Source organism: Simochromis diagramma, unplaced genomic scaffold, assembly GCF_900408965.1.
Source record: "Simochromis diagramma unplaced genomic scaffold, fSimDia1.1 OVJJ01000463.1, whole genome shotgun sequence".
Classification (NCBI taxonomy): domain Eukaryota; kingdom Metazoa; phylum Chordata; class Actinopteri; order Cichliformes; family Cichlidae; genus Simochromis; species Simochromis diagramma.
In genome coordinates, this window is record NW_024386941.1 from 845,576 (window position 1) to 859,993 (window position 14,418).

General features: G+C 43.4%; 2 protein-coding genes across 10 annotated transcripts in view; both read right to left on the reverse strand.

Moving 5' to 3' along the window:
* The window catches only part of mark4b (MAP/microtubule affinity-regulating kinase 4b), a 58,894-nt gene extending 53,596 nt beyond the window's left edge, over window positions 1-5,298 (reverse strand). For 2 of the 8 annotated variants that reach the window (XM_040037848.1, XM_040037847.1), the window contains exon 1: window positions 6-1,080. In XM_040037848.1, coding sequence (XP_039893782.1) covers window positions 6-53 — 48 coding nt within the window. In that variant the 5' untranslated portion in view covers window positions 54-1,080. Of the gene's footprint in view, window positions 1-5; window positions 1,082-4,439; window positions 4,979-5,043 lie in introns of those variants that run through there. The other 6 variants (XM_040037846.1, XM_040037845.1, XM_040037843.1 and 3 more) reach the window with 6 other exon arrangements.
* A 2,528-nt stretch (window positions 5,299-7,826) lies between these two features.
* LOC120737253 (gastrula zinc finger protein XlCGF26.1-like) lies at window positions 7,827-14,418 on the reverse strand. Of its 2 annotated transcripts, none has more exons than XM_040037850.1 (8): window positions 13,713-14,418; window positions 12,862-12,960; window positions 12,580-12,781; window positions 12,244-12,314; window positions 11,922-12,044; window positions 11,230-11,509; window positions 10,138-10,883; window positions 7,827-9,416 (listed from the first exon to the last, which is right to left on the reverse strand). In XM_040037850.1, exons 1-8 carry the CDS (start codon window positions 13,866-13,868, stop codon window positions 9,150-9,152), a joined length of 1,944 nt encoding a protein of 647 aa, XP_039893784.1. In that variant the 5' UTR covers window positions 13,869-14,418; the 3' UTR covers window positions 7,827-9,149. The 2 variants fall into 2 exon arrangements, with proteins under 2 accessions (XP_039893784.1, XP_039893785.1); XM_040037851.1 differs by having other exon boundaries at window positions 13,176-13,828.

Sequence of the window (14,418 nt, forward strand, 5' to 3'; positions counted from 1 at the left end):
CTTACATGGTCCGGGTTCCGCTCGTTCCCAGGCAGTGCTGTGCGTAAAGACATTTTTTGTCCCTGAGTGAGCTTCGCCGTCCAGGAGAGGAAAAAAAAGTCTGGGTTGTGTTCACACCGGGTGAAAAAAGGAAGAAAGAAAGAAATGCCACCCCAGACTAGCCTGGCTGTATGTAGATAGAGGGGGAAAGGCTTCACTTCTCATAAAATCCTCATTGTCACAGTCCGCGAAGGCAGCACAGATCACCAAGACAGTGATCCAGCTTAAACTGATGCTTTAAAAAAAACTGAACCGGTTGGCTACATCCACTTCATGTCTTTATGGTGTGTCTGCCTCATCTGAAGAAGGAAAACCAACACTGAACCCCCCACTTAGCGCTTCGCTTTCCCCCAAATCCCCTCCCAGACGCTATCCTCTCATCTCTGTTGACACGCTGCTGGATAGTTAACAAAACAGCCCCTGTGGTCACCGGTTTACCTCCACCTGCATCGTCTTCTGCTGAGAAAGGAGGAAAGCGCGCACAGCCGGTGGAAAACACAGCAACCGATAGGGGCTGATAAGAGGAAACAGAGGCGAGGACTCAGTGTCCCTCTGGCCACCACGGTCTGAATTCAGAAGAAAAAAAAGCAGGGGACTTTGTGTGTTCCTGTTAGCTTGCTGAATAATTCTGGGGACAGTCCACGAAGACGCAGTCAGTTTAAAAGGAAGCAAGAACCGGCTGAGGCAGCACTTCTGGACGCCGGGAGACGTTCAGGGCCCGGGTAAATAAATCAATGTATTGAAGAGAGCAGGCGGACGTGCAGCCTCCCAGTGTGTGAGTCCTATGGTTGGTTCTTCCTCTCTGTCCAGTCCGCCCTTGGCTCCTCTCCTCTCCTCTTTGATTTGGTTAAAAGTGCTGCAGCGGTAATTGAAGAAGTCGCCGGCGTGTGAGGGCGAAGATACGTCTCCGCCGGGTCACGAACACACCATCTGTTTTCTAAGAAAGACGAGAGAAGAGCGGACCTCTCCCCCAGTTCGCCTCCCGAAAAACAGTGACAAGAGAAAGAGTGGGGAACGTCAACGGTAGGCAGGGCTGCTGCCTTCCACGCACGCGCACACAGACACGCGCTATTCTCTCATCTGTCGAGCTGCCTTCAAGTACCCCGCAAAAAAATCTGTCTTCCGGCAATCTATCAGAGCTCGGAAAATAAAGATACTTGTAGACCCATGGTAAACTTTCCAGGATGAAGAAAAGCCTATCCTATAATTTAAGAAAACAGCCGCTATGACTTTATGTCCCATACAGATATATATTGTGTTAATAAAGGTTGATTAAAAAAGGCCTGAAAAGTGTCTTTTATCTGCATTCCTTGTAATGACCAGCAGGAGACAACCCTTACCTCAGTGAACTCTTTCCTGGTGCGTTTATGGGCTCCGTCGCTATTTTCATCTCATATTGCATAGAAAATTAAAAGGTTTGGCCATTCTGTGTTTCACATAGGCCCACGACTAACGACTCACTGACAGTGGAGTTTTACAATCAGGTTCACCACTCACATATCACATCCAGTTTCAAAACACTAAGATGGTAGTGGTGAAAATGCTTAGCTCTGGGCTTTATAAACCAGTGGGTGACTTCATAATGCGTAGATACATCCTTTATAGCGTCTTACAAAATGAAAAATAAATAAATAAAAGTTCCACCATTTAAGTTTGAAACAGAGCCACGCAAAACGTACGAGAAACTCTTAAAAGTAACTCGTGAGCTAAGAAATGACATCTTTAAGTATATATAATCTAAACCTTCAAAACAAAAGAGAAGTCAGAAAGAAATGTAAAAGTTATTTAAATTCTTTAAAGCAATATGATATGATAATAACTAATAAGTGTGAGGTGGGAAATTAAGCAGGTTTGTGGCTGAAAACCTCTCTTTGTTATGGAAGCAGCAGGAAAGACATGAGGTGTTTTAAATGAAACAAGTAAAATTTTAAAATCAATTATAAAAAAAAAAAAAAAAAAAGGACAGCCATCGAAGAATAATTAAAACTGCTGATAACTGTGGAAGACTCATTATTGGTACTTCTGCTCATTTATACTAGAACATTCAATCAGGCAAGTCATTATGAAAAAAGAAATATTTACAGTGCAAAGCCGCTTGAAGAAATGGAGGCAGGGCTAAAAACTGAAAGTCAAAAGCACACCTGTGAAACACCGCCCCCTGGTGGTGGAAGATCGGGTTAAATTGTATAGATAGTATTTACAAAAAGTACCTTTAAAAATAACATTTATTAGATAACAAGTACATTTAAAGTAAGTTTTAACAAATTACACACAACATACAAAGGGCTGTTTTATATGCATGGCCCACAGACACACTAACTAATGACTATAAATCAATAGTGAGTGAATTTGTTGCATTTCCAAGCCTTTCAATGTGAGGCACAGAAATGTGTGTTTGTTTGGCACAAGTGAGAGGACACTGGTGGATTTGTTGTTTTCTTGAATATCTAAATCTGCAGCCAGCCTCTGTGAGGCAGAGGGAAACACTTGAGAAAGGACTGTGAAAAATAAATAGGGACAAGGCAAAGTTTAATCCCTCTAGCCTGTAGTTTTCCAAAAGCCAGAGCTTTGCAGAAACTGGACCCTAAATTTTGGGGACCATGTCGAGGATACGGCTTCTAAAAAGTCATTGAACCACATTATGGTGACTGACCTCTGATAAATTGAGGTCACCATCCTATACACTAGTCCTGACCTATTATGCCCCTTTCTGGCTGTAAATGAGAGCTCGAATAATACACCAGCCTTATTTCTGTGGTTGCTTGAAATTTGAAGACACTCATCATGCAGGCTGAAATATTTACCCAGATAAGTTAAGCTCTGTGTTTCATGTGCATGCAAAGCTAAAACAAAACACCACGTTTCCAACAGCATCAGAACACAACACCCTTCCCCCCCAGTGTGCATGAAGGCACAATTACTCCATTCATAGAGACATGCTTGTGTGTGTGTGTGTGAGTGTGTGTGTGAGACAGAGAGAGCAGGCTAATATTACCAGAAATCTGTTTCTGCTTTTGCTGAAAATCACAAAGGAAGTAACATTTGTTGATAATTTAAAGTATGAATTAAACAGCAGGTCTGCTCATTGTTAAAAACAAGTAAAAAATAACAATTGAAAGGAACAGCTGCTGCACGTCTCCTGTGATATTTTTGCTGTTATTGATTAACAGACAAGAACTATTAGCAAATAAAACTGTTTCATACTAAACCTGAAAACATGCCCCCTTTAAGAGCTCATTGACAGATAATCAAAACCCCAGGAAATCAAATATGATCACTTTCTGTTATCCTCTACATAATCAAGCTGCAGTGCACTACAGCATTATGTTGATTCATTACTGGTTTTGAGGGCATTTTCTACCCCACAGTGGAGGTTTTGAATTGTACTGCAGATCTTTTATTGTCATCCCTATGATGTAAAAATGTCATATATGCACAAATAGTAGACAAAACTTTGAATGGGAGATCTGAGGAGTTTTTATGCTTAGAGCCAGAGATGCCTCCAGTATAAACCAAAGCATCTAAACCTCTTGGCTCACACAGTCTTTAGAGGACATGACATGGTCATCGCCCAGCTCACTTCTGATCACACGTAGAGAGAGAAGCCCATCTTATGCTTCTCTACACTGAACCCCAATGATCACCAGTACACTGTTTTGTTTTCAATTTAAATTCACATGTTTTATCTCGTATCATGCTGATTCAATCAAAGCGTCTTTACCTCCACTGTGAATCGTCTCTACCGCCGCAGAGATAATGAGGAAAGATTTGCAAAGAGAGGCATCTGCAGCAGAATTCAAACCCGACACTTTTATGGAAGCTTGCAAATTAAATATGAAAACAGATATATGCACCAAACAGTATAATTCAGGATTTAATGAGCTCATCTGCCCAGGAGGGGGATGTGTGCAGTTTAAAGCCGGTTACTGCTGTTTGTTTTTGCTAAGCAGATTTATTGCTGCAGTGTGTTCACAGAAAGAGCCCAAACACCTTTTTTTCTAAAGCTAATGCAGACTAAGTCCTGCAGCAAAGCCTGCATTCATGAAGGTTGTAAAGTTCAGTTTTTGGTAAAGCCGTTTAAGGGAGTACTCTTTTCTCTCCTTTAACACTTTAATCTTTACTATGACCTTTGTGTTGTAGAGGGTGTGGATGGGATTGGACAGAGTATTATTTTTCTATTTTGATTTTATTTTTTTGCTGATGTTTGTACACTTTAATCAGGAGTTTTCTGAATAGTCTAATAGCAGCGCTGACTAAAGCTTGTAGTGTAATTTGTCATTCTTTTGAACACTCCTCCATTAAACTACATTAGTTATTACTCTAATTTAAGACAGTTAAGACTATCTTTATCTCCCAAGGTGTCACGTGTTTACATTTTGAATTAGAAGCACAAACCTTACCTGGACTGATCTGGACCTGTTGGAGCGAACCCAGGGCCTCATCCTTCCTCAGCACTGCTCCTTCCTGGTTGAGACTGAGCGCTTCAGTGACCTGAGCCCCTGCAGACTGAGGGCCTGATACTGTAAGGGAAAGGTGAACAGCACACAGGCACATTCACTGGCATCCCTCGGAGAACAGAGGCAGAGCTGCTGCTGCAACTGCACGCGAATCGATGCTGGAAAGAACAACCAGAGCAGCAGTCCGTATTTCCATGGAGAGCCTGTACTCAACGCAATGTCACAGAGTATACCGGCAGCATTAGCGCTACTGCTCGGTCAGCTGTGCATAAACCTATTAGAGCAAAAAAAAAGACAAAAACAAAAGTGAATGTGGAATTGTCGATATATCTAATGGGCTACGGAAAAGGTGGCGGTGGTGGTGTGTGAATGTGTTTGTGTGTGGCGTGATGGGCTTGTTTGTGTGTGTGGATAACAGATAGTGATTTGTGCTGCTCTGAGCGCGTCAGCAGGGATCAATACAGGCGGTGACTCATGCTCGCCCTGAGGGCATCAGAACTATCACAACATCACTCATAACCCAATTGTTTCTCAGTCTTTAACCTACTTCTTATCTTAATCCAAAAACCAGTAGATAACCCCCAAGATTTGGAGTCTAGGGTCTAAAGCAAGAAAAAAGACAGAAGGACAAGATAGAAGCACAGTTTTGCTTCTTTTTGATCCCAAAGGTTAAAGGTGAAATTTCTCATGTTTATATCATCATGGTACGATGTCCTTTGAGGAGCACTTTGCAGGAATTCCTTCTGCAGGTGAAGATTTATGTGCTTCTTCTTTCAGCTGCTTCCTTTAGGGCAGGGGTGGGCAACTCCAGGCCTCAAGGGGCCGGTGTCCCTGCAGGTTTTAGGTTTTTTGAACCAACACAGCTGATTTAAATGGCTAAATTAGCTCCTCAACATGTCCTGAAGTTCTCCAGAGGCCCGGTAACGAACTAATCATGTGATTCAGGTGTGTTGACCCAAGGTGAGATCTAAAACCTGCAGGAAACCGGCCCTCGAGGCCTGGAATTGCCCACCCCTGCTTTAGGGGTTGTCACAGTGGATTATCTATGAACCTCCTCTGAGGTCTTCCTCTTTTCCTCCTGCGATGCAGCTCCATCTTCAACATCCTTTGTCCCATAAATCTCCAACCTTCCTCTGCACATGTCAAAACCATTTCAGCCTCACCTCTCTAACCTTGTCTCCAGCCTCTCAGCCTGAGCTGTCCCTCTGATGTACTCATTTCTAATCCCGTCCCGTTCACTCCCAATAAAACATTTTCATCTGCAGCTCGACCTCCTGTGTTTTTGTCTCCAAATCACACATCACAGCAGGTCTCATTACCATCTTCTCCTTCACTCTTGCTGCTATCCTTCTGTCATAAATCACCCCTGACACTCGTCTCCACCCACTCCACCCTCTTGATCACCTCTCTTGTGCATTGCTCATTGCTTTGGATGGTTGACTCCAGGTATTTAAACTCCTTTAACTTTCTACACTATCTGTGCTCCTTGCATCTCCAACTTCTTCTCAGTCACACATGTATTCTGTCCTGCTTCTACCGACTTTCATTTCTCCTCCCCTCAGAGCATACCTCCACCTCCCCAAACTCTCTTCCACCTGCTCCCTACTCTCACTAAAATGTGATCTGCAAGCATCATAGTCAGGACTTTTCTAAGATTAAAAACCAATCAATCAATCAATCAATCAATCAATCAAGTCCAAATTATCTCTTTGAACTTTATGGCAAAACAGACTCATTTATACTGAGTACAAACATACACTTTTAAATTAGTGAAAACTGTTTCACTAAATTTGATTATTGTTTTAAAAGAACCCCTAAAATCCACATTGTAACATATAAAATGTATATCATGTAATAACATGTATTATATAAGGTGTATATTATAATATAAATATTTGTTCCTGAGGTGTATTGACAGACTGTACAAAAAGAGAATATTAACAAATGATCATTAATCAGTATTTTAAAAACTGTGAAACTGGGAGGTGTGATTTCTCCCATGTGTGATATGAAAAATATTCAGCCTTCTTTAAATCAGCGTATAAACATTACTGAATAAAATATTTTCCTAAACCTGAAGGCGTTAAAAAAAGAGAGAAGAAGAACCCAAACATGAGAAGCAAAACAAACAGACTCTCCTTGTCTCCTCTTTGGTAGGAAGCCAGCTGTAACAAGTTGTTTCTCTGCCAATCCCCCACACTTCCTCCCACGATACCCTGGACTGTAATCTGGAAGGGATTACAGCCAGTCTGACCCACTGTACAGCCCTGTGGCTGCTCAGGCAGTCGGTGCAGCACGGAGCTCATAGCCAGCTGCTAAATGTGCACACTGACGTCATTTACATGGATTTAAAAGGAGGCACCAATGAAACAATGAAAACGGGCACCAGGGAACAACACTGGTCTTTCTCAGTAAATTCACAGAAAGAGCAGTTTTTAACAAGCAGTCACGACAGGCTGAATGTTCTTGTCTGTGAAAAACCCCAAACAAACCCTGATGATGTAGCTAATGAAGCCCGCTTTCTGCTTTCCCAGAGGGTTAAACAGTTCAAATGTGTTGTGTAGTCTTTGTTTGCAATTAAACCTAAAAGCTAGAGATGAAATGCTGGAAACGTAAGGAAGAATTAAACACAAAGACACCTCTTCACTCATTTAGGAAAATAACTGAAAATAAAGTTCCCCTCAAAAAGGCGAAAGAGAACTTTGGACCTACTCTGCAACACTGAGGAGAAATGAGTGCCATCCAAGGAGCTCCATAGATTTATCTGGACTATAATATTAGTTTGTAGCGCCACCTCTTGGCAAAGAGGTGAACATAACAACAACAAAGCCAAACATCTTGAGGATGGTGCAGTTTGCAGCTTTCTTCTAAGTCTCATTGCTCTGTGACGTCCTGCCAGGATAGACAGTAAAAGAAAAATTTAATCTATTCATGAACAGATTAGATGACAGCACAGTTAGAGTAAGGCCCAGCAGAGCAACGTGAACATCGGCTTAAATTACTAAATATTGTAAATTATTTGTGGGATACCACATCAGCTACACACAAATCTATTCATGAACAGTTAAACTGGATCAGTGGGGGATTATTAATTAATATGACTTAAGACTAAGAGAAACAGTTTTGAATTGATCTCAGATCTTTTTTGGTTTAAGAAACATTTCTTCTGAAAATTATTATATATAATTATTTTCTTTGCATTTCCGCTCTTGACTTGAAAGTATTCTTGTTCAAAGGCAACAGAAACTTTAAATTGAATACCTCTTTCAGTAAGGATGTGAAGGCGACGCATGTGTTCCTGTAAAACTGTTTTTTCTGATCAAAAACAAACATATTTCAAGCTCTTTAATCATTAAGAAAGACAAAAAGGAAGCATGTTTACATTTCACTGTTTTATGAAGTGAACTCAGTTACAAGGTTGAGTGAATATCATCTCCACAAGAGAAGTTACAAAATAATACTTTCAGTCTGTTATGTTCTCAGCACGCCGGTTCTTTGTATGCATACAAGGCATTTACGTAGTAACGGTCATCATGTGAGATGATGTTAAAAGAGAAAAAGACAGAAAAGCACTCTTTGAGTTGCACCGTTATAAATATCAGACGTCCCATTTTTACACATTATACAGCCCAGATGAGGAATATAATGTAACAGCTGCCCACAGATTACCGCTATACCGAGCACAGCATTTTTTCTAACAGGCCACAGAGGCAAACTGAATGCCTTTAGGCTTTCCATGTATATGTGCGGAAGGACGGGAAGACCTCAAACAGAGCCACAGCGCCAAATATCAATGACTTGCGATCCTATTTCGACAGAACTGTAACTGTGGAAAGTAAAACCGTTCATGCTACCTCTGAAAGCACGAGCACGTGTTGCTCATGCATAGTGAAGCTTGCTTGCTTGCTTTCACACGTGTGAAAAGGAGCTGTGGTGGTGCTGCACGTGATGCAATGTAAACACAGCCCATCCTCATCGCGAGCACTATCGGTGAGTTGGTACAAATTCACACAGAAAATACTCACGTTTCAATACAAAATGTGTTCGCTAGGTAAGAAAAGCCAAACTTCAGTCTCCCTGGCAAAGAGCTTTAAATGTTACACTGAGCTGAAGCATCTGGCTCGTCCATCTGCGAGTGAGTCGCGATAACAAGAAATCATTACCAAAGGGCAAAATGCTGCAAAATGCTGCAAAATGCTGCAAAATGCTGCAAAATGCCTCGTCTTTAATAAGGATCAGCTGTTTCTGTGGCTCGTTAATACCAACTGTGGTGGTAAAAATCTGCTTTTGGCTTTTCAGTTACATCACGCTGACAAAAGGCAAGAAGCTGAAGATCATTCTGACCCAGGCTTTTCTTAGTTCAGTGATAAATGCACTCACATCAGGAGCTAAAACTCTCTCTGTCCGTTCAGTTTTAACGTTGGAAATGCAATTTGTCAGCTATTCTCACAGACAGATGCTGTAACACTCTTCACATTGTTTTTCCACCATTACAAATTCCACGCCGTATCTACCTGCATCACTTTCTTGGCAGTGACAGAAGAAATCTGGGAAAGCCAGCTTTACGATCACCAAAATCGCTTTCAGTGTTAACTCGGTCCCAGCTAACCTGACTCCAGCTTACAGGAGCTGACATCGCCTCACAGATTAGCTTCAGACATAGAAGCACTTGTGGTCTTTCAGGTTCCTCAGGTAGGAGAAACTCTTGCCGCACTTGTCGCACATGAACTGCTTCTCCCCGGTGTGAATCTGCTGGTGCGCCTTCAGGCTGTTGCCCTGGTTGAAGCTCCGCCCACACGTGTCACAGCTGAACGGCTTCTCCCCCGTGTGGATGCGCTGGTGTCGGTTCAAGTTGCCGGTGTTGCTAAAGCATTTCCCGCAGGTGTCGCAGCTGAAAGGTTTCTCTCCTGTGTGGACCACCTTTGGCAGAGAACATTGAAACAACATGTTTAAATCTTTACTAAATTACCCACAAGGTTACTTCCACTGCAGCAGACGTGTTCAGCTACAGCTGCTGCAGAAGGTGGAACTGCGACACATCTACACAAAGTGTACTCATAAACATACACATGAAGTTAATCTCAGACCAGGTTGGTATTGCTTAATTCTAACAATCATCTGTCACTTTACGGGGTTACTCAGGGTGTAGCATTTCAATCTGGGCCTCTAACCACTCCTTGATTACTGGACCACAAAGCAAAGAGTTATTTTTTTATCTCCATCATAACTAATGAATAATGAGCTTCATTATTCTGATGCAGCTGCAGTTCAGGAGACCGGCACGTTAGCTACGACGAGTCATGGAAAGCCGTTAGTTAACTAGTGCCTTGGATCTGCTGTGCAGAAAGCAGACCATATCAGAGATGTTTAAAAGCAGCTGTTAATGATGGCTCTGCTTGGAGAGCAGATTTTTTTTGCAAAAATTTATGCAAAAAAGTAATCGCTATATCCTGATCACAGAGTTTTTATAACAGCTGGAAGCCAAAATCATCAAGCATTACTCTCTATCTGAACACTCTTTGCACAGGGCTGGAGTCTGGGTTTCAGACACGCTGACAGATTGCTAAGGTGTCCGTCCTAATGTTGAGGACTTATTTGCATGAATGAGTTTCACGTTGTGCAACAAGCAGCAAAAACCCACCTGATGGGACTTAAGGCTGCTTTGCTGTGTAAACATGCGACCGCAGATGTCGCAGGAGAACGGCTTCTCCCCGCTGTGCGTTTTCAGGTGAATCTTCAGGTAACTGGACGACTTGAAACTCTTGCCGCAGAGCCCGCAGCTGTGAGGCCGGTCCACCGTGTGATGCTGCTGGTGCGAGCGCAGTTCGGTGATGGAGCTGAGCCGCTGGCCGCAGAGCACGCAGGTGCACGGAATAGTCGCCGCGTGCGTCTGGAGGTGTTTGCGCAGCGAGTCGACGCAGGCCACCGTGGTGCCGCACGCGACGCAGGCGAGCGACTTCTCGTCCACGTGAGAGGTCTTCTGGTGCATCTTCAGCGCGCTCTTCTGGATGAAGCGCTTGCCGCAGGTGTCGCAGCTGAAGGGGCGCTCGCCGGTGTGAATCCGCTGGTGGCCTTTCAGAGTGTCGGCCTGGTTGAAGCTTTTGCCGCAAGTCTCGCACCTGAACGGCTTTTCGCCCGTGTGTATGCGCAGGTGGCGCTGCAGGTTTCCTTGTATTGTGAAACGTTTGTTGCAGTACTGGCAGTTATAGGCACGCTCCCCAGTGTGGACCATCTGGTGCATCTTCAGGCCGTGCGCCCGGTAAAAGCTCTTACCGCACTGCTCGCAGCGATATGGCCGCACGTCAGCGTGGAGACGCTGGTGGTTTCTCAGGAGCTGCTTCAGGGTGAAACCTTTCCCACAAACATCACAGGTGTGTGGCCTCTCACCTGTATGCAGAAAAGCAAAAACACGCTCACCAACAAACAACGATGAGTACGCTACAATTCTGATGTAATTTTAAGCCGATTAACCGAATGAGTCTCATTATTCTCATCAGTGTAAAGAAACAATTTTCCAAAAACAGTCACGTGCTTTACATGAGGCATGACCAAACATTTCTGGGAGTCCACAAAAATCAACAGACTGATTTAAATTAGCTGTCTAGCCTAGCAACTCCAGGTAAATGTCGGCTGTCCTGCTCCAAGTTCATCAACAAACCTGCCTTCACGGTGTGCACGGGTACGTCGTACAGACTGTGCCTGCTTTAGTATGAAGGATAAAGCCGGAGCTCACCTGTGTGCAGTAACATGTGAGCACTGAGGCTTCGCTGGAACGCAAAGCCTCGGCCACACTGAGAACACTGGAAGGGCTTTTCCGCGCTCGCCCCGTGGACGGCCTGGTGGGCTTTGAGCTGCAGCAGCTTGGTGAAGGTTTTCCGGCAGTGTTTGCAGCTCAGAGGCTGCTCCTTCTGACTCTCCTTCTTTGCTTGAGCTTGGTGGGACTTTCCCTTTGCAACACGCTTGGATCTGGTGGTGTATCCTGGGTCAGCATCATCTGGATCGTCTGGTTCCGCCTGCCAGAGAAGAAAAGGGATGATTAAATGTTTATTCGTTTAAACGTTGTTGATTGTCAGGTTTAGCTCATCAAATGTTACCTTAACTCATTCAATTTTATGGGCGATGAATATTGCAGTGAATAAACTAATTGTTTCCAGTGCTTGAAAGGTTTCTGGGCATCATAAATTCTTATTTAAATAAAAGGGTGTTAGTATAAGTGAAGAAATATGCCAAAAAACCCAACTCTGTCTAAAATGTTCATCAGCTGACATTAAATTGGACCGATCTCTTAATACAGTACAACAAAATAAAAACTTGTATCTAAAAGCATATATAAAAGTTATTTTTAAAAGCACATGCAATGAAATAATATAGCTGCAAGGTGAAAAAAGAAATAAGTTAATATAAAAACATATTAATGAAGCCAACCTGGTAGTCAGGGTCGTCCTCATCCTGCCAAAACTCATCTCTGTACTGACCAGAGTCAGACGACATCCGGTCGGCTGAGCACTCAAACCCTTCTTCTTTTATTATAACAGGCTGGATGCTGTCCTGACCAGAAGAAAGGATGAGGACAAATTTAGGTTGGCAGGATCCCTCCACACAGGATGTTCAGCTCTGCTTTATTTTTAAGTTGGTCAGATTTTCTGACTAATCTATGCGATTTGGAAACAGTGAATAAACATGTTCAAGTGATGCGAAGATGAGAAACAGAAATGGGAAGAAGAGGCGGGACAACGCAAGACTTTACATCATATGTTCTGCCTTTCCACAGATGAATTATGGGCGATCTCTTCACTCCGGCGTCCCTGCTAACCACACCTACACAGAACAAAAGACAAACATCAGAACCGGTTTGTGGTCACGTCTGCTTCGTCAAATACAACAGGGACAGAGTGGAGACGGCAAGAGAAATGACATCAGGGGGAAAAGGTTAAAAATATTTTCCTTTCAGTCATGAAATTTGAGTTTTAAAACAACACCACAGCTGATTTTGACTTGATGCAGTTTGATTTAAAATATTTTTCTCTAAAAACTTGTGGAATACAAAAGCTAACTAATGTGTTTAAAAGGAAGAACTCCTCACTTCTGCGACTCTTCCTCCCTGAGCGTTGCTCGAGCTGAACAACCTCAACGTCCACCCTCCCCTCCTTTTGCCCGCTGCCTCCCTCCGTCAGCTCCTCCGCGTCCTTCTGACCTCCGCTGCCCTCGAGCGCCAGCTTCAACTCCGTCTCCGCGACCTCCAGTCTCCTCTTCAGGTCCTCGATCTCTGCCGCACCCTGCGTCACCTATAAAACAAGGACTACTTTAGGATTTCTTGCTGGACTGTTTTAGTGGGTGGATGAATTAAAGCACAAAGGTCGTGTACTTCTAGCCGCAGCGCAGAGGAACATTCATGGAAGAGCTGGCAGATCTTCTCCACAGCTTCTTGAGCCAGAGACGACATGAAGACGCTCAACTGGATCACCTGATGGGAAGAACACAGGCCACTGTCAAATAATGAACCTGATTTAAACTCATTCTGGAAGGTTTATTAAATATTCCAAGTTGAAAGATAATCAGAAAATCTGAGACAGCGTTGTTCAGTAATGTAATGAAGTGGACATTGCACTTTGTCACGCTGCAAGATGGTAAAACTTTTCCTTTAAACTCAGAAAAGTGGAATAATTGAAAAGTCCTGACCTGAAAAATCAGGTCTAACACTGATGTGATATATTGATCAGCCAATCAGATCCCGGGATCGCAAGTATACAAGGAAAACCCCAAAACCGCACAACAGGGTAACACTATGTGGCAGTCATTATGATCACAGAAGAGTGTGTTATTGATCAGATATCAGCTGATAGATCGATCCTGCGCTCTGTGGAAACCTGTAGCTGAGGCGCTTCTAGACATACACTAGATAGATAAGCCCGGGCCTGCTGCCCAACCCAAAATGGCGCCCAGAGGTGGATTCTCCCAGACTTCGTGCACCAGCCCCTCATATTTACGCGAAGTTGAGCCTAAACACATGCTCCATACAGCAGGACAGCGCGGCACCCTGCTGCCATTTCGCAGCTAACCGGAGCTAACTGCTAGCTCTTCTATTTCTATGCTCGGCCGGTTGTCTGGACGACAGTTGGAGGAAGCGTCGGCTCGGGAGAAACCGGGACCAATGCGGGGACCAGAACCGGCCCGGATACCTGACGACCGTAAACCACCTTGTACCTTATCCTGTACCTTATCCTCCGGGGACCCGTGCGTGTCTTCGGCCACACACGATGTCTCTTGTGGACGCGGAGGATCCGAGGCGCCGATAACTTTGTTCATCTCTGACACCGCCGCGTTCACCATTATCTCCAAAATGGCGCAAACCTGCGGCTCCAGGTCCGCCATGCTGACTGATTGTGATGTTTATTTCGCATCTACAAATGCGTCATGAAACTTCTGCGCTGCCGCACTGTTGTTGTTATGGTGAAAAAAAACTCATGCCGATCATTCACAACACGAAGCCTAGTACTGTTTCCTAGTTCATACTTTTCAGAATAAAATCACACGTTTCTAATTTGTCTTTTCAGTTTAAATGCTAATCACTGTATATCATTTGTCTTATCTTATCAGCTTTAACTGTATTAACTTGCAAGAAACGTGCCACACTAATTTTGTTTATTTGAATTGTGTTATTTGGATAAAAAAAAAAATATAGTAACAAAAATGTATCCATCCGATTTGTTCAATATACCGTATACCATACCATGTTTGATTTTATTGCGAAAAGCCCTAACGGAAACGGTATAGCATCGAGTTTACATTGAACCTCCCTCCAGTGGTCAAAGTGAGTAACTACAACACTTACAATTCCACGATCAGCAAAGACGTTAAAACGTTAAAATTAGCCTTTAACAGTCAGGGTATTCACAGTCTGAAGTTAACAGAGTCGTAAACA